The following is a 20561-nucleotide window of genomic DNA, read 5'->3' as shown; positions in this document are numbered from 1 at the left end:
TCTCCCTAGAATTGTGGTATTAGCTACCAAAGTCCATTCATTGTTCTGTGCACTTATACAAATACCATTGAGTTAAGTAACTCTGAATCCTTGGCTGTTATTACCTGAAAATGCTTCAAATCATCGATTTTTCTACTGCATTTATCTATTTAGTACTCATCTCTATTCCAATACTACCTTCTTAGGAGGATGCTGTGGATTTAAAACACTCCTCAAGGAAGCCCTTTGACATTTTTTTTTTTGGAATTACTGTGCTACACATTCTGTATGATTCTTCTTCTAGATATTTTGTTTTCAAATATCTTTTTATGTGGTACAGGCCCTGTTCAGGTAGCTTGTAAGATGTCCTTACCACCTGCTTCCCAATCTAGGTGTGGCACAAGAAGAATGAAAACACTGTTAATCACTTACAGAAGTATATATTGGGAAGGTAATATGTGTGTTAGGAACTGATCAAGTATACAGAACAATTATGCAGTCTCTACATATGTGGAGTGAAGCTTATGCAGGAAATATTCACGGAACATTTCAAGCCCTTTACACATTCTACACGCATACCATGTGCCTCTACTATCTTCGATAAATATATATATGACATGGTAAACTTCTCTTAAGGAATCAAAGGACTAAGGAGTAGCAGTAACCCTACATTTTGAGAAGAAAGTCTTAACCACATCCTGTTTTCTTCTAAAACTAAGTCATGTAGCATTTAGTCAGCGACTTAGGACTTCCGCAAATATAATCGACAGGATTCCCTTCCCAGCACTCTGCTGCAGGTTCTTCCTATTTCCTTTTTCCTTCCTCTAGCTCCCTATTTTGCACCACTTAACTTTTATAGTATCTGGCAATCTAGTTTCAATTCAAGAATGAATCACCCCAAAGGAATGTATCTGTCCATTTCCTCCCTTACCTTTAAAGTGCTTTTAAGAATTCTCAGCCTGTGCAGTTTTTCATTCATCACGGGATCATTACACCTTTTGATAAAGGATAGCTTGTATTCCATCTTGGTTGAAATGCGATGTTCTCCTATTGGTGACAGACTGGCTTCCTCCAGTGCCCTGTACAAATCTTGCAGGGAGTCTCCTAATTTTTCTTCCCGATTTTCACCTGCGAGATGAGGTGGGACTGGGATAAAGGAGAGGGAAAGAGACAGATATGCAGTTTAATAAAGTGATTTTGTAGTTTGAAAAATCTTCTAAAAATGTGATTATCTGAAAAACAGTCTAATGAATGATTAGGAAAACAGTCTAATACTTAAATATCTCTAATAAGTAAAATAAAATAAAGTAAACCAAAATACCTCACAGATGCTAGGTAGATTGGGTTAGATAGCTATGGGCAGCCAATTGTTTTAGAAGGATTAAATAGGATTTATGATTCAACGATAGCCTCTTGAGAGAAAAATAATCACACGTATCTTGAGTTCAAAGAATTAGAGTATAAAATGTACATAACATAGAAATGCTGCTTCATATAGTTTAGTATTTTAAGACAATAATTAATATACACAGATATGCTATTTAATAGAGTTCTCCTGGTTAATTAATACTGAATGATTTTCATTTTTTTCAGACTTCCTAAGATGGAATGGTATTGGTTGGCATATATATGATTAAGATTGTCCAGTTTTTTAATAGATTATTAGATTTCATGTGACTGCCATAGCAATTCCTAATACATCATCAATATAACGGATGATAAGTTATGATAAAAAATAATGTTTTGATTTTCAGGCAGGACCTTACTATGTAGGCCAGGGTGGCCTGCAATTCACTACCTAGCCCAGGCTGCACCCTGCAACACATGAGGCTGGCCTTAGATTCATGGTACTCCTTTTGCTTCTGTCTCCCAAGTGCTGGGAATACATGTATAAGCCATCATGCTCAGCAGTAATAATGTTTTAAATTAAATTAAAATGAAGTACATGGATATATTTATAAGCAAATATAAGGAAATATCTGACATGTACTAACAGAATTTATAACATTTTAAAATTCTGACAAGAAAATACTCCACTTAAGTATTTCTGAGAAAAATTAAAACAATCACAAGTATGGATTTTAAATCTAGATGAACAAATGAAAGTGTCATCTTGCTTTAAAACTGTCTGAATAATGATGTTATATCTATTATAATCATATCACTTTGTCATATAACTAATAAAAATGAACTAGGATTCTTCTTTGGGGAGCAGTAGGATCTTATTTGAGGAATACTTCTTATACTGGCCCAAGGCATAAATATAGAATGCTATTCATTCCACCAGGGTTCATGAAATTTTAAGCTTTTGGATACAGTTTTAAAAGAAGATTCCTTAATTAACAATAATACTAATGAACATTTATTTGTGTCAGGTGGTAGGATAAATACCTAACATTCATGATTTCATATGATATTCATTTTATATTAGGGGGTCTTTGCTCAAGGTCATAATCTCATATAAATGGTGAAATTAGAATTTAATTATTTAAAGTGTGTATTTAATTGAAGGTGCCAATTAATGTGTGACTCCCTTAAAATGCAGCATTCTAAACACTTATTTCATGCTTGGCATGCAATCTTTTAATAAACATTACTAAGCTTTTCATAGAAAAGCTTTCTCATTGGATACAAACTATACACAGACAGTAATATTTCCATAAGTTGAACTCCACAAAAATATTTCTGTGTACTCACATTCTGGCAAAGAAGATGAATGTCAGAGGTAGAACACTTAATGGGGTGATGAGTTCTACCCATAATTTGTATAAACTATGGACCCCATCCCTTGGGCTATGCTAAGGATGCTCTAAACATGCTTGAAAATAGTATACCTAAAAATGTCCCCAAAGTCTAAAATAATGTTGTAATTTTTAAGGGATGACCTTTAGGATTAAAAAGCAGTTTTGTTTAAATTCTGTTTTTAACTTTTTGCTCTTCTCCCGAGGTTAGTAGCTGAGCATAGCTACAATCTGTCACTAGAAAATCCCTTATCATCTGTCAACATGTTATCATTGTGTCATATAACAAATTCCTTTAAATAAAATCTTTTTAAACTTCTCTTGGTTCATTCTTGAATGTTTGCAGTAGATAGGGGAGTTTGATGGATGAGTGGTTGGAAGCCCATGAAAAGAATGGCTTGTCCAGGTCAAAGCAAGATGGAGTCATTAGAGAGCATTTCAAATGAGAATGCCTAGGAAGAAGGAGGAGGGAACAAAACCATATGGCAACTTATGGTCACTAAATGGTGTTGTAAAAACGAGGACACATTTGAACACAGTAATTCTATTTCATAAAATCATAATCCAGGAAAGGACACTGGGGAATTATTTAGTAATTACTCTATTTGCCTCAAGGCAAGATGGCATGTAAAGGCAGAAGTAATTTTTTGAGAGTAGGGGGTTGGGTATCACTAAGAGGCCTAGTAGATGAGAATTACAGTAGTTAAGGTATCAGATGGCACAACATATTATTACTTTTTCAGTTCTACAAAGAGGGTGAAAAAAAAGGATCTAGATTATAGTTTTAGAATTTAAGGACGGCAGATTTATTTTCACAAAGTGATTTTTTTTTAATTTTAGGAAAATCTTTCTCATATTACCTAATACCCTAGGGCATATATATTTTGTTACATTTTGATCAAGTTTGTTCTTAATTATCTATATCTCTATGTCTCTGTGTCTCTGTCTCCCTACCTCTCTGCTGGGGAATCAAATCAAGAATCTTGCACATACTAGGCAAACATCCTATCACTGAACTTCATCTCTAGCCAGTCCCTTTGTCGTAACTTTTAACATTTTCGAATGCTGGAGCAGAATCTTGAATTTTTATACAATTTCAACCAAGTTTTACTTTAAGAAGACTAAGCCTAGATTAAATATAAAAATGACATAAATAACTATTTTAAAAGTGAAAGTCTCCCATGCCCCTTCTTAACATTATTTGGGAGAAAAAGCATTCAAGCAAAAGACAACATAATTCCACAAAGAATTTGGCACGAGAGCTGTACAAAAAGCCAAGCATGGGCCTATCTCTAGGCAGCACATCTGAACATGAATCACAATGACACAGAACACGGAACCATTTTAACGGATAGCAGTTGGATGGTGTGGCTCCTACCAGACATAAGAAAGTCCCCCCTTAGTCCTCTACACACCACAAACATATGCAAGACTGCACAAGACACAGTAGTGGAATGAGAAAGGATGAGGGACTGAGAAGCCAGGCTACCACAAAATGTCACCAAGTATTTAACACTTTAAGACTACACAAAGAGTCCTTTTATTTTCAAAGGAAGGGGGTGAAGGGCAGAGTCACATTATAAATCTGATTCACTGTGCTCAACAGTCAAAACAACACAGAACTCAACATTCAAGACAAAAACAGACCTTTATTTTCGTTTATAGTTTTCAATTGGTTTCCTTGGTTTTTCTCAGATGAATGTCAATTAAGTCTACAGGGCTACTGTTGCGACTGAAAATATGAAAGCACCTTTAGTTTCTTCTGTTTCTTCTCTTCTTCTTCATCTCCTTCACATTTCCCTCAAGGCTTCTTTCTCTTCTTAAACTTTGCTTTTTCTTCTATTAGAAGAAGCTTGCTTTGGAAGATGAGGCAAACACTTGGTGAGGCCTGCTTCCCAACTGAATTTCTTTCAATATGCCAGTCCAGCCATTGGAACACTGGCTAAAAACCAGCTCTTTTGCAATTTGAGTGAATGTTTCTGAAAATTGGCAAAGTGTAGACCACATTCAAATAAAAGGACATATATAGGAACCTTCTGTGATTCCCATTGAGGAAGTGTATCACTGCTGCAATGACATTTTAATTGGCATCTAATTTATTCACGAAATCTGGATCTAAGAAGGAATAAAATTTTCCCCAGATTGGATTTACATTTGTAGCATATAAATTATGTCTGTGTCAGATCATACATCAAAAAAAGTTCCATTTTATTAGAGGAGAAAGCACATATCAAGTCCCTTTTATTATATAAAATTTCATTGACTGGTGAAATTGAAGGTAAAAATTAAACAATTAATTTGTATTCTGTGCCAAGGGATGATCATTTCTGGCTGTGCCATACTCGGTAGGAGTGAAAAAAGACCCTCTTTGGTGTCATTCATATATATATATATATATGTATATATATGAATATATATAGTCCACTATGAAATATTAGGAATCTAGGAATATAGTGAATATTACAAAAGTTCATTGGGTTTTTTTTTGCAGGTTGCATATGATAATCAGGTAGTAAAAAAAATAAAGAGAAGCTCAAACAAAAGATTACCTAATGAAAAATACTAGTTTGTTGTAATGTCTTGAAACTACTTATGAGCAGATCATAATGTATTTCTCAATTGCTCCAAAATTTTTGGTTAAGATAGTCAGTCTATGCATTTAGGTTCAGTGGTTTCCAAACTTTTGTGACTGTACACACTTACAGGCTAAAACACTTGTGTTGTTCATAATTTACATACATTTATTAGTCTATATCACTCTATGCTATAAATATACACAAAAAATGAAGCTGAAAAGGATGAGATACAAAATTCGAGAGGAAATTCCCATTACTTTTTCCTGTATGTTAATGGTTTCTTCTTCCAAGATCTATATTGTGGCTTTTCTGTAAGGCGAATTTGTGTTATTCACATTTGCATTTCCCATTCTCTATCTGCCATAATGCCTCATGCTCTCAACAAATTCAAATGGAGTGATAATTGTCTTTATAAATAAAATATTCCAAAGAAGATTCCCTACTAGGTGACTGCACAATTATTGAAAAGTAATTGTATAGTACTGTTCACGTTTCTTTGATGAAAACTAAGGACAGTAAAATCTCACTCTTGTCTTCCCATTTCCCTGGCACTGTAATGTAAACATTGAAAACAAAACCAAGAACTGGGCTCTGAAATAAACAATGGGACATGGAGTCTTGGTACTTGTTCTGAAAGAGAATTATATTCTTTTAAAATTGGACAATGATGTCTTCATGGAAACAGTTGTTCTTTCTACAACACAGCTGTGAGATGAGCTACAAGGTTGGGAAAGGTTAAATTACAAATGATAGAGAAGGCTAGACATAGTGGTATTAGTCATCAGCCAAATCTGAGTGGCATTTGTTCTTATACAACTGGAAAGCACTTAAGGCTTCCAGGCTAATCATATCAAGTATGTGGAACACTATTTTTGTCCCAAAGGGCAATTGTCATTTTCATTGGGACCACAGGATGATTTTTATGAATACTAATTTACTATCATGTCTCAGAGAACAACTTATTTATATATAAGGTGACAGACTTTTAGTGGACTTAATACTTTGTGGGGTTTATACTAAAGGAGATTAAATAACCAAGGGTTTACACTATAACTTGAATTGTTTTATAGTTAAACATCAGCTATTTTAATTCATGCCTCTGTAGCAATCAACTTGCTATGCCTAGTTTTGTAAAACTTGGGAGGAGAGGAAGGCAGCTTGTTATATTAGAAGAAAATAAAGATTTTATGAGCTAGCTTTTAGCTTTCCCTTTGTAGCCAATTACTTATTTAATAATTAGAAATAATTTATTTTCTTTTAGGCAAAATAACAATACTCTAACATTATAGTAGGCAATAGTTTCTCAGGTGGAAAAATTGATTTTAATGAGTAAAATCCCCTTCTTTGAGAGGACGAGGTGAGAGGATCTACCTACATCGCTAAGGCTTTCTTTTCTTCTCTTTACAGATCAGGTAAAGCCTTTACTTACAAATTAACTATGTTCAGTGGCATAATTATCAATTCTCCTACAACAGTAAAGCTTACTTCCATAAGGCTCTGACAAAAATAGACATACATAAAGTTTATTCTACACTTTTTTTTCTGAGTATGCAATTTCTGCCAAATTCTGTAGTTTAACAATAACTACATGACAGTGGTTTTATTATCAAGATTACAACAGGTTATTTTTTTATGATGAATAGTTCAAATGGCATAACATCTCAGAATCCTTAGCACTGATTTACTAACTCCTAAGAAGGGATGGCTCTTTGAAAGGTAAACACAAAAGTGAATGTCAGAAGCCAGATTTACCCATATAATTTAGAAAATGTAACCAATAAAAACGGAGGTCTAAGGCAGGAATTCATAATAGGGACAGCTTCAAAGCAAAACTATGGGATAATTTTATTTGAAAATTTATACACAGTCACCACACTCATTAATGAGGAAAACCCCCTAAAATTCTTCAGATCATAAAGTTTTACTATGATTTAAATAGGGAGAATGACCCAAGAGAATTTCATTAATCTTAAATGCCAATAAAATAAATTTGACTTATTTCTATAAACCAAGGACCACCATTCTTTAGATATACTTAAAAACACATTAAAATGGTTAGAGCACAGAGGCAATTATAAGGCAGATCAATGAGATTTTTATTCACAACACAATTTCATTTGTGAGAAAGAAGCATAGATTTCTTCTTATTAGAAAGATATTTGCTATCAAGCATACTTAGCAAATGACTTAGCTATCTAGAAAGATCTGGTACCAACCGGCAATAGTTTTATTTTTAAGTAATTTATATTTTTACAGGTATTCATATTATGCAATACCACACACTGCAGCAACAGGAAGAAAAACATTTCATAATACAATATTAAATTATTTTTCACTGCACAGTATGAAATATCCATTAATTAGCATTGAAATTATTACAGTGTATCTTATCCAACTAAAGGAAATTTCACATCTACCACAGAAGAAAAAATAAGCAATATTGAGCCACAGGGGACCCAGTTACATATTATTAAATAATATCTGAAGCTAGTTTGAAAGACATCCAAACAAAATACTTTTTCAAATATGGAAAACCATAGCCTATAGATTTGGAATATTTTACAGAAAAAGAATAGCTCATTCCAGTTTAAGAGGCAACATCACTTCTATATAAGTGCCAAGAAAAAGGAGAAAGTTAGGATTTTAGCTGAGGAATCTAATAAAGCCTGGCATGAGGAATTTCCTTCATTAGTGTCACTGAAAGTGGTCTGCCTTACACCTGAATATGCTTTAATAATAGACTAAACATATTAAGTTTCAGAGCAGGGTGCATACACCTTGCTTAATAGATTACACTTAATTTAGTACAATACAGCATGTCAAGTTTTAAAAATGCAAATACACTTAACACAAAATTTGCTTCTACTGCTTTGCCTTAACCAGGCCACCAAGAGTCCATTAAACAGACAGCATTTTCTAATTACTGGTGCTGATCCCTCTCTTCCTGGTGTCAGGAGAATACAACTGAGGTGTCACCATAGAGCCCTTCCCCAGGCAAGACCCTTTACCCTCTGTTCTCCCATAGAAAGGGCGGTTTTCGGCTACTGTGCTCCATCTTGATTGGTTAGGTCTTATGCTAGTCCCACTGTAGAAAGCTCGAATTCTTCTTAAAGAGTGGCCTGCCCCTCATAATATCTCTTTAGGGAGGCCCCAAATCCACAACACTTGATGGTCTAAGCTTTTTACAAGTCTGTTTTCTGTTATAAACAGCAAGGACGAGGCCATTTTAGTTGCTTGCAAGAGGTTGATGTTGAGTCTGCGCCGTGCCGACTCTCTTCGATCTAAATTCTCTAAACATTAGCTTATCAATCTGTGATTCCAATGGGTTGAGTGCCAACAGAAGTGGATCCGATTTGGCATGGAGAGGTTCTACCAACTCTCGCAGTGTATTAGCCTAATATAATAAAGCAGTGATACAATATGATGAAAGACCTGCGAGTGCCATTATTCCAAAGCACATCAGTATTTGTACTAGAAATAGCATCATGCAGTACCCAGGAAGAGAAAATAACGTCTAGAATTGCATATGGTTTTAATACCATAACGTCTTTCTGTTGGCATGCAAGTCTACCTCATCATAAATGGGATCAATTTTGATTTAGTTTGTTTGGAATGCCAATCTTCCAATTATATACAGTAACTCACAGACAAATCTTTTCCCACCACTAACTTGTACATACACGTCTATAGTTTGAATCAGAAAAGCCGGCTAAAGTATTCTCCATGTAGGTGCAAAACCATCAGTCTTTTAAAAAAAAAAAATCAAAATGGATTTCTCTGTGTTTCCTCATTTTTACTCAGTCAGAAGGTATGAAGAAGGGTTTTCTGGCTGTCTTACTGCTGTGACACAAATACAACTGTCCTGATCCAGAGGAAGTAAAATAGCCTAGCTAGAATTGTTCTGATGAGGAGGTCTCAGAGTAAATGACACAAAGTGAAAAGAAATGAAAAGCTACAACAATAAGCATGACAAAAAGATGATTTTACATCTGAGCATTAGCCACACATCAAGGAGTTTAGATACTGGAAGAGAATAACGTTTTTGAATGACTGGAAAAGCGAAGAAGAGTTCAGAAAAACCAACATCTCTCTTTGTTCATTTTATTTTGCATCTTCAGGAATCCAAATATTGTCAGCAGGTACACACCGGCAATATTTGTCATCACTAACATAAGGTCGAATTTTATCTGCTGCATCCTGTCATATTTTTGGTTATATCCCCAGAAGAAACAAATAGGGAGAAGGATCAGAGGAAGCAATCTGTCTATTACTACATCTCTTAGAAAATGGGAACGGAAATAACTGATATGTAGAAAATGAAATACTGTGTAGTTCAAAACCAGCAGAAGCAATTATTTATCACATCATTATTTACCACAATTATTTATCACTCTGCAGAAAAGGGGCTGAGAGCTAAATAATTCTCCTATGTAGATCAAGTAAAATAACATATAATACCTCATTGTTTAAAAGATTATAATGCTGGAAATCTATCTCTAGGTCCTACCATTGTTTGGTAAGGGTATGGGATTTCAGACTGGAAAATCAGAGGCAATCTAATCTGGGGCATAAAGTCATACCTCAATTTATACTGTCCTTAATTTTTCTATGTAATTAAAATATTTTACAAGTTGTTTTAGACACATTCATCATTTCCTTATAGAAATAATATTACATGAATACTTTCATTTCCAGTATATTCTCTAATGCACATTTAATTCATACTAAACTGAACTAGAGCCCTGGTAATCAAGTGGAGTTTAGTTACACTTATAGTATTGCTTCTATAAGATTACTGAATTTTATTACAAGAGACTGGAAAATATTTCCCCAGTTTAGTCCCTTGTTTGAGTACAAGATTGTGCAGGAGAATTTTCTATTTTTCTATTTTCACTATTTCAAAGTGGTGATTATGCATTACCAATCTGTTAATATTAGCACAAAAGAAGGTACCTCCTTAAGGAAAGGTATCTCTTCAACCATTTGTGATAAGTACCGATGACTAGAAACTCTTAAGGATGGAGGTGTTGTTAAACACAAATTTCTATGCGCCATTTCTTACATAACTGGATCAGGATTTCTGAGTATGGCCCTCTGGAATTTGTAGTTTATACGAGTAGTGATTCTTTTGCCCACTGTAGTTTTGAGTTCTGCTCCAGGCCAGTTGCACTGGCAAGGGCTACTTAGTGGGCAGATGTTGTTGAACAACAGCAACAGCTATCCTGTATATACAAGTGGTTTCTAAGTCATTAGCCTTGAGGCAGGGATGTTATATAGCATTTTATTGCGGCTCTTCCATCAGTGGAACACAGTAGCACTCAGCTAAAACAAGTTCAAGTTCAAGGTTTTTGCCGAAGAATGTGTTGGAAATACCTTGGTCTCCTGAAATTATGAAAAAAAATGAAAGAGGTCTTGATAAACTGCTTGAATAAATAAGTTGTTAAAAGGTAAAATTTTATGTCAAATTAAAAATTTCCTATTTATTTTTGAGGTAAATAGAACAACTACAAAGATATTTTTAGACTAAGCCTAATTGAATCAACTGCATGGTTAGGTATGTGCATTCTGAATAAAAACTTAAAGCACTAGCAAGCCAGGCCAATCATGGGTAAAGGCAAAGGGCTAAAGGTGCATGACTCATGGACAAGAGATCTTGCAAATAGAAACAAACCCATTTCAAAGTGCGACTGACTATTCTACAAAAGTCTGTTGTTTACTTCTGAGACAGTTGCACTTCTGTGCCTCTTTTCAAGTCCCTCTCAGATTCTCAAGAGTCACTGTGAGAATGCAGAATATATTGGGAAGTGTATGTCTTTCCCTCTTTGTTTCATGAGTTTAAAAATGGCTCCACTAAGGACTACTCAAATAATAAGCAGAAATAAAAATTCTGCAAACACAATTTTTATAACATAAAAACATACCTGCTAGGAACAGTTGATTTCAATCAGATGTTTGAAGTCTATATTAGAGTGGTCAATGTTGAAGTCATAAACACTTATATGAGAATGATTGATTAAATGTGAATACAAAGGGGGTTAAAAAATATTTTGTTATTGAATGAGAGCAAAATACCTGAAAATGGAAATATGTACTTAAACTAAATGAGCACTTAAGAATACCCCCACTTTAGTTTGAGTTCCAAAAGAGAACTCATTTGATTTATTTGGTTTCATTCTGAGTAAGCTTGAGGGCAAATCCAAGAGCAAAAGCTCCAACAAGTAGTCACAGACTGCTAACATATAGTGAAGGTCACGGACAGCAGATGAACAAGCCTCACAGTGACAACATAGGAACTTCAGAGAAAATTGTTTTGTGATTAGTTTTAGAAGTTTAGTTAACATAATTATCTGAAGCCTTCCTTTTTTCTAAGTGTGTGTGTGTGTGTGTGTATATATATATATATATATATATATATATATATATATATATATATATTCAGATTTTATTTTTTCTTAGAGTATAAGTAATTACTTTCACCAATCTAAGCATCTGAAGGAATGCACTTGAGGCTTGAGGACCCACTTTCTTCTAAAAGGTTGAATTAAAAACAGAAGTTTTAAAAGGGTTAGGGTTAGGGTTAGGGTTATTTAATAAAATGGGTTAAGGGTTGGGAAAAATCTTTACATTTGTGAACTAGGAACAGAATTTTCATGATAAAGCATTCCTTTTCAAAATAAGATGAGAAAGAGCAAAAATTAATGTAGTTTGAACCTATGTTATAGAACTTAGGGGATTCTTTAAAAAGTAAAATATTTTGTTAGCCTAGGTAGAGGCAAAATATTCTCAGATATTTCAGATGTTCCTCTATGTTGCCAAACCACAATTTCATATTATTTGCATAATTCATAGGAGGTGGTATATTTCATTATGAAAGTGGGACTTGATCTTAATGTACATACTGCTATGGCCTCAAAGTGCAGTTTTTACTTAGTAATTTGTGAGAATATTCCTCCCATGCTGGCTGTCTGTATTAAAAACCAAAATTACTACCCGAAGAAACTGAAGACCTAAAATGTTTCTTTCTTTCCAGTGCTGGGGACTGAACCCAAGGTTTTATGTAATCGAAGCACTCACTCTGCCATTGCTGTGCTCCAGCCTCAAACACCTTTAGAAATGAAGCCTTTTTCACTCAGTGCCAATACAAAAGCTTCATTTCTAAGGGCCAGTTGTCTGGTGAAGTTTTCTGTCAGAATTACTAATGGGTGTCAGTCCACTCACATTAGGTTGCTTTTATGACATATTTTGTAATTAACAAATATTTTAAAATAAAATCTTTAAAGTCCTTAGTTTCTGCTGTAATAGCTAAAGCAGCAAAGTGGCTAGATTCTAAGATAGGAACCCACTACAGGAAAAACAAAGTTTCCCCAAAACTTCCTAGAGATGAACAATGCATGTTTTTAAAGTATGAGAATATAAACTTTACTATGACTTATATATAAATTTATATATATTTATATATAAGCTTATATATATTTACTATGACTTTAATATAAACATATATGTTTATATTAAAAGGAAGGAATTAGACCATAAGATAATCAGTTTGAAGTAATTCAGTGATGAGAATGGACAATATGGTGAAGACATGAGTCACCAAATACTTTTTCTGTGATTATGTATGGCTTTGCCAAAATGAAAAAATAAACCCGAACAAATTGGAATTAACAATATTGAAGTTTGTTTCTAAATCGTTTCATTCAATAGGTTCTCTTTTCCTCCTTCTAATTCTACTATACCTTTTAAAAACCTCCTAAGTACTTCAAAAGGCAGTTTTTCCTGACCTGAACTTTGAGCCACTTAAGTGATCAGGTGATAAAAACGTTTTTAAAACATTGAATACATTTTCATCTCAGAAGCTACTGAATATGGCCATCCCACTTGAATTCTCCAAATTGAAAATTCTAGTAAGATAACAGCTATGAGAATGTACTGGGGAGCTGGGGTTCTGAAGATACATTTTGTGTGTCTTTCTTTTATGTCCTTTGGTCAGTTTGCTGATCAACTAACTTAAACTTTGCTCAGTAAATATTGAGGTTGGGGTAAGGACAGTTTTACTGCCCATCTTCATTTGCAGGCAGTGGCCCAACTTGCCAATTATTCAAAATAAAATCTATAAATAAATGAATATATGTGTGTTTTCTAAATCAACAATCTCTTTGCAAGCAGTATATAACAGATATACCCTATACGATGGGCTACATTTATAGGCTCTCCCTGATCACCTCATGATGGTAAATACGTGGTCTACTTCTGAGCTACCTCCTCAGCCTACTCTACTCTATGAATAGTCTCATGTTGACTTTTTAAACTATTCTCAAAGTTCTGCCATTATCATATGGTAAGAATACTAGTATTTTTAAAGAATGCTATTCAGTATCAGATCCAGGGTCATATCATCCCAGGAAAACAAATGAGGAGGAAGAGAGAGGCACTTAATCTAAAAAAGTGAGTGAAATACTCACTTCTTTTCAACAAAAGTATAATAGGTGGCTGTGGGGAGGGGCAGTAGTGAAAAAATTGTAGCAGAGTAAGAAAAGGAGTGATTCTTACACATTAAATCTAAAGATTACTTCCTCTCAGACCACATACTGCTTAGGCTGTAGAACGTAGATGTGGATTTTGCTTACTGTTTTTGAGATTTGAATATTTAAAACATTGATTTTTCTTCTTCCAATAACTTCTAAATGTTAATGCTTTATTAATAACCTCCTTGGCATGCCAGTCTGACATTTGGGATCATTTACTCATTAACAACTCTGGCAAGGAGATAAGCTGCGCTGGGGGCACTGCCAATTGAATTTCAGGACCATCAAAAATATCTTCTCCATCAAAGCAAGTGCCAAGAACAAGAAGAAAATTCAAGATAACAGTCATTTATCACTAACACCCTTTCTTTACTTAAATCTGTTCTATAGCTAACGTAACATTTCATATACTCTTTTACTATCCAATCTACAATTATATCATAGACTATAACATAAAGCTCCTTTGTCAAAAGTTTCACAATTCAACAGGGAAATTCTATTTTAGTGATATGTATCATGCTATTTACAAGAAAAATATTTGGTAATAATCACTGTAAAATATATTTATAAGAATGTACCAGAGGAGAAACCAATTAGTACAATTTTTCATCTTAATTGAAAACCTAGGTTAATGAGTATTCATATTCAATCTTAGCTGTCTTAGAAATTAATGGTTATTAGATTTTGGACCAGCAAACATATCTGTATTTGGGACAGAAAAGTACAGAATCTAGAAACGTACAGTGAGTGTACCATCTAAAATATTCTATTAAATATGAGCTTCATTTCTCCTTCTGGACAGTATTGTATAGCATTGACCCTTATAAAGAAAATTAAATTTTATTGAGAGTTACAGAGATGCTGACTCTCAGTGTTCTTATGGAAAAAAAATGCCTTTATAGCTACCGTGAAGGGTTGCCATATCTAACATTATGTGGTTGAATTTTACACTGACCAGTATAATTGCAGAAATGTAGACTCATACAGGAACTTCACTAGGGTGAGAGTTTCTTTTATAAAAATCAAATCCTTGAAATGTCAGAAGGTTCTCTGTAACTTAAAATGCAATTTATACTGAAATGTGAAAAAAGTCTAATCTTAATACATTTGTTTCTTATCTGCAAATTAATTAATTTATGGTGGTTGATGGGCTACATTACTTGTAATATATTTAAAAAACAAGCACTCCGTATTTCATTGCAACCCAATCAGGATTTAAACATTTCTATGCATTATATTTTATTTATAAAGGACTATGCTACCTTCTCTAGCTGAAAATTTACAACTATTAAGGAAGAGAGGCTGTCTTAAGTCACTTTTTATTGCATAGAAACATGCAAAAAAGTAGTATATTTAGGATTCCCAAATTTCACTTAAAACTCCCTTACTATTTGCTTTGGTTACTACCATTGTTTGTGGGGGAATAGAAGAGTAAAAACAATAACAGCTATGGAGCAAATAATTTATCTGTAGCAAAAATGATCACCAAAGAACTCCATGAAACCAGTCTTATTTATTTTATGTGTGCATGTGTTTATGTTATTAGCATCATTATTGTATGCATAAATACAAGAACACACATAGGGCTATGTTTTTAGAGTTCTTTGATATATATACACATACTACTACCACAAATTTCTATATGTACACATACACACATATACATATATGAACACATTATAAAACATACTGGTTTGTGTGTGGTTCAAGAGCTACTTCATCATCTCTAAAGAGATAATGTTCTAAGTTGATTTATCAAGAAATATTACATCAACCCCTTCTTAAGTCCATGAATACTAATAATCAAGGTTCTAGAGCAACTTATCTCTTGATTTGGTTATTAAGTGCAGGAATAATCTAAAAGACATCAATCTTGGATTTTGAAACAAATTCAGAAAATCTCAAACTAAATTAAAAGTAGTTTCAGATCACCATCAATTGTATATTAATCACATGTGCTTATTACTATTTAGGAAGGCTGTCACATAGTTTAAAATAAGACATTATTCCCCAGCTATTGACTAAGCACAGTACACACCATAAATAGACATAAAACCAGAACCTGACCAAAGAAAACGTCAGGATGACATTTTCTTCCTCCTTCTTGTAAATTTTCAGTACAACACTAGAGAGCCCATTTCTTTCCTTTGTGGAAAATCAATAGATATCTCAAAAGTATAAGTAACAACTCTTCTTTAACAAAATAATCTATTTTAATTATAGAAGGCCTTGAGAACCAAGACCTTAGCTTTAGCCACACTAGGAATGATTACAGATCTTAGTTGTGTGGGTAGATTGGTCACCATGGTGATGCAAAAGTCAGCTTGGGAAGTAGATACTATATTACATTGCTCCCCATAGAAACAGTGGAGCTGAAATCAAATGCTGCTTCTGTATTTAGCATGGACAAAATCTGAAGCTCCAGTGAACTGATACTTTGCCTCAGGAGTTGCTAGAGCAACTTAACAAATCTAGTTAAATCTAGTCTCATGTGGTGGCAAATATCTGCAATTTCAGCACTTGGAAGATCAAGGCAGAAGGATCTCTATATACTTGAGACATACAATGAGACCCTGTCTTTTTTTTTCCCCCGAGACAGGGTTTCTCTGTGTAGCTTTGTGCCTTTTCCTGGAACTCACTTGGTAGCCCAGGCTGGCCTCGAACTCAGAGAGATCCGCCTGGCTCTGCCTCCCGAGTGCTGGGATTAAAGGCGTGCACCACCACCGCCCGGCCCTGTCTTCTTTTTTTGAAGATACTTCCCTTGTATATAATTTCTCATTTATAATGGATTCCCCTGATAAGACTTCTTTACACTTGTAGTCATGTGCCCTATGTGCTATTTTCATTTTTTTTTTTAAACTCTTGTCTGACCAACGAGTATTGGACAAGAAAATTGCATAGCTCTCTCCTCCAACCGAGTGAGATGCCCAAGGGAAAGAAGGACAAGGGGAAGAAGGTGGCCCCAGCCCCCGACGTCGTGAAGAAACAGGAGGCCAAAATGGTAGGGAATCCTTTGTTTGAGAAAAGGCCTAAGAACTTCAGCATTGGGCAGGACATCCAGCCCAAAAGAGATCTCACACGCTTCGTCAAATGGCCCCGCTACATTAGGCTGCAGCAGCAAAGAGCCATCCTCTATAAGCGGCTCAATGTACCTCCTGCCATTAACCAGTTCACACAGGCCCCGGACCGGCAAACAGCTACCCGCTGCTTAAGCTTGCCCACAAGTACAGGCCAGAGACAAAGCAGGAGACGAAGCAACGGCTGGTGGCCCGTGCTGAGAAGAAAGCTGCTGGCAAAGGGGACGTCCCAACTAAGGGACCACCTGTCCTCCGAGCGGGGGTCAATACAGTCACCACCTTGGTGGAGAACAAGAAGGCTCAGCTGGTGGTGATTGCCCACGATGTAGACCCCATTGAGCTGGTGGTCTTCCTGCCTACCCTATGTTGAAAGATGGGGATCCCCTACTGCATCACCAAGGGAAAGGCCAGACTGGGGCGGCTGGTCCACAGGAAGACATGCAACACTGTTGCCTTCACACAGGTTAAATCAGAAGACAAGGGTGCTCTGGTTCAGCTGGTGGACGTATTAGGACCAATTATAATGACAGATATGATGAGATCCACAGCCACTGGGGAGGCAACATTGTGGGTACCAAATCTGTGGCTCGCATTGACAAGGAAAAGGCAAAGGTCAAAGAACTCGCCACTAAATTGAGTTAAATGTACACTGCTAAGTTTCTTGTACATAAATATAACTACAAACTTATCTTCCAAAAAAAAAAGAAAGAAAACTGCATATACCTGAAATAAGAAAATCTACTTAAAATCTTAAATGTGAACTATATGGTAGAGGTGGAATTTTGGGGGAAACACGAGTCTGAAATCACAAGTGCTATTTCTGGCACTTCTACATAAAGGAAGAATGATTTAGGCCTTATATGAAGTAATAATGCAACCACTGCTATAGAGTATTTTCTTTGAATGGCTTATGGTGCCAAGTTATTTGTACGTCATTAGTATTAGGAATAGATGAAGGCAAGGATAAGTTATTAATATGGCTCATAATATATTTTATAATTGATCTTACTTTATTGACAGAGGCTGATTAGAAACATGAAAATATTTTAAGTACCTTACTGTCTTGGGGAGCTGTTGGTAGAGGTATAGACAAATGCTCAATAGGGTATGTTAATGCTGTTTGGAACTCAGCCCTTTAACTAGATTGAGTGACTACTTTTCTTTCTACGTTGTATGAAACAGGAAAATAGGTATCATTGTAACATAACCATTAGTTGTTTTAAGAAATCTAAATGGCACATTATACACTTACTCATATCTAATTTCCCATGAACTGTCACCAGGGAGGCTACCTGGAAAACAGGACCCCAAGAAAGACACGGGGATCGCCCAATGACGGAGAAATGGATGAGATCTACATGAACAGCCTGGACATGAGTGTGGGTAATGAAGGGTGAGGGTCGAGGGAAAGAGAGCTTGGGGGAGCGGGAGATCCCAGCTGGATCAACAACAGAGAGGGAGAACAAGGAATAGGAGACCATGGTAAATGAAGACCACATGAGAATAGGAAGAAGCAAAGTGCTAGAGAGGCCCACAGAAATCCACAAAGATACCCCCACAACAGACTGCTGGCAATGGTCGAGAGACAGCCCGAACTGACCTACTCTGGTGATGGGATGGCCAAACACCCTAATTGTCGTGCTAGAAACCCCATCCAATGACTGAGGGATCTGGATGCAGAGATCCATGGCTAGGCCCCGGGTGGAACTCTGAGAGTCCAATTAGCGAGAAAGAGGAGGGTTTATATGAGCAAGAATTGTTAAGACTAAGGTTGGATAAAGCACAGGGACAAATAGCCAAACTAATGGAAACACATGAACTATGAACCAATGGCTGAGGGGCCCCAACTGGATCAGGCCCTCTGAATGGGTGAGACAGTTGATTAGCTTGATCTGTTTGGGAGGCATCCAGGCAGTGGGACCAGGTCCTGTGCTCATTGCATGAGTCAGCTGTTTGAAACCTGGGGCCTATGCAGGGTCGCTTGGCTCGGCCTGGGAGGAGGGGACTAGACCTACCTGGACTGAGTGTACCAGGTTGATCTCAGTCCACGGGGAGGCTTTTCCCTGGAGGAGGTGGGAATGGGGGGTGGGTTGGGGAGAAGATGAGGGGGCTGGGAGGGGGGAGAACAAGGGAATCCGTGGCTGATATGTAGAACTGAATTGTATTGCAAAATTAAAAAAAAAATGAAAAAAAAAGAAAATATAACAGAGAGAGAGAGTAGTCAAGTTTCACTCAAACGTTGGAGCAATTTACTTATTCCTTTCTTTTTCACCTTTCATAGTATGATATGCTGTTATAAAAACTGGGTTCAGATCACTTTACGTCTAAATTATCACTTTCCAATCATTAATAAAATCTGATTTCTTATAATATCACTGGTTCAATTATAGTTTTTCTAAAAATTCAACATTAATATTTTGACTAGGGATAATTTCAAAAGCATAATAATTAGTATTCTATATCACTTGATTAAGTTTGTCACTCACATTTTCATTTAATTGGGTTATATAGCCACCTGAATTTTGAGCTAGTAGGGATAATACATAATTAAGTCAGATCATCTTAATTTAAGACAAGCTCTGGTTTTAGAAATCAAGCAATAAGTAGAATAAAAGATTGGTGAAGTTCATCCTTAATATATCACAATTCTAACAGGAAACCTGGGAGCATTCTACTCATAATAATTATGATTACAGGAAGAATTTTCATCATTTTAATGCTTCTACACTATATGGAAATAGTTTATCATCTGACTAAGGGTACCTTATCTGATATCAGTGACCTTAATATGGGAAAAGTAGTTCTGAATATCGGCAATGGACTTTCTTACAATTTTCAAATACTGAAGACAGTTTTTGTGTCACCAGGAGGAAAACCACAGATGTTTACACAGCGAAGAATTTGTGTAATTTGGCTGTCATATTCCATTATCAGTGCTGGGAGGCCTATTAATTAAACTGGAAGAGCAAGAAAGTCATTTTTGAATACAATGTCCAATATAATGGGGGAACAGCTACATTTCAACAAAACTTTAAAACAGTATTTGTTTTATTTGCTTTTTTGGATCACAGAGCAATTAATCAAAAATCAAAATTTGGAAACCCACATCTTCCTTTCCTCAACAATATACAGTATTTTGCAAACTACAAATGCATGAGATGTTTTTTAAAATAGTTTTATTTAATATTTATTTATTCTTGGTTCTTTGACAATATTATACATGACATGTTTTATACCCTGTTTAATACATGCTTAAGGAGTTAGTAAAAATAATGTTTTGAAAGGCTATATCAAGCTTACTTATTGATTTTTGCAATTAGCTCAGCTATATTAATTATTCAGTTGAAAAGGCTATGTGTGAAAATCTGGAGAAATACCAACAACATGCCTTATCTCATTTTTCATTTTATGATTACACATTCTGAAACATTTCCATGTATTTTCTAAAATGCTCAAATATTACCAGAAGTTTTTTTGTTTTGTTTTGAGACAGGGTCATATGGTAGTGCAGATGGCCTCAAAATCACTATGTAGTTGAAACCAGCCTTGAACTCCTAATCTTTCTGCTTCTACCTCCTTCCTGAGTGTTGAGATTGTAGGTGTGTACCACCACACCTATCTTACCCCACACTTCATAAATTCTTTAGAGAAGAAACTGGTATG

The 20561-nt window shown here is 35.3% G+C and overlaps 1 protein-coding gene and 1 pseudogene across 5 annotated transcripts in view; one reads left to right on the top strand and one right to left on the bottom strand.

The window, feature by feature from the left end:
• Cnksr2 (connector enhancer of kinase suppressor of Ras 2) overlaps positions 1-20561 on the bottom strand; it is a 236486-nt gene that overhangs the window by 4240 nt on the left and 211685 nt on the right. For 4 of the 5 annotated variants that reach the window (XM_052729013.1, XM_052729087.1, XM_052729167.1 and 1 more), the window contains one exon: positions 911-1125. In XM_052729013.1, the coding sequence (XP_052584973.1) occupies positions 911-1125 (215 nt within the window). Of the gene's footprint in view, positions 1-910; positions 1126-7368; positions 8691-20561 lie in introns of those variants that run through there. The other variant, XM_052729301.1, reaches the window with a different exon arrangement.
• On the top strand, positions 16531-18952 carry LOC128104506 (60S ribosomal protein L7a-like; annotated as a pseudogene).

This window comes from Peromyscus californicus, unplaced genomic scaffold, assembly GCF_007827085.1.
Source record: "Peromyscus californicus insignis strain IS unplaced genomic scaffold, ASM782708v3 Scaffold_10__1_contigs__length_136768540, whole genome shotgun sequence".
Taxonomy (NCBI): Eukaryota; Metazoa; Chordata; class Mammalia; order Rodentia; family Cricetidae; genus Peromyscus; species Peromyscus californicus.
This window is presented reverse-complemented; position numbering and strand designations above follow the sequence as displayed.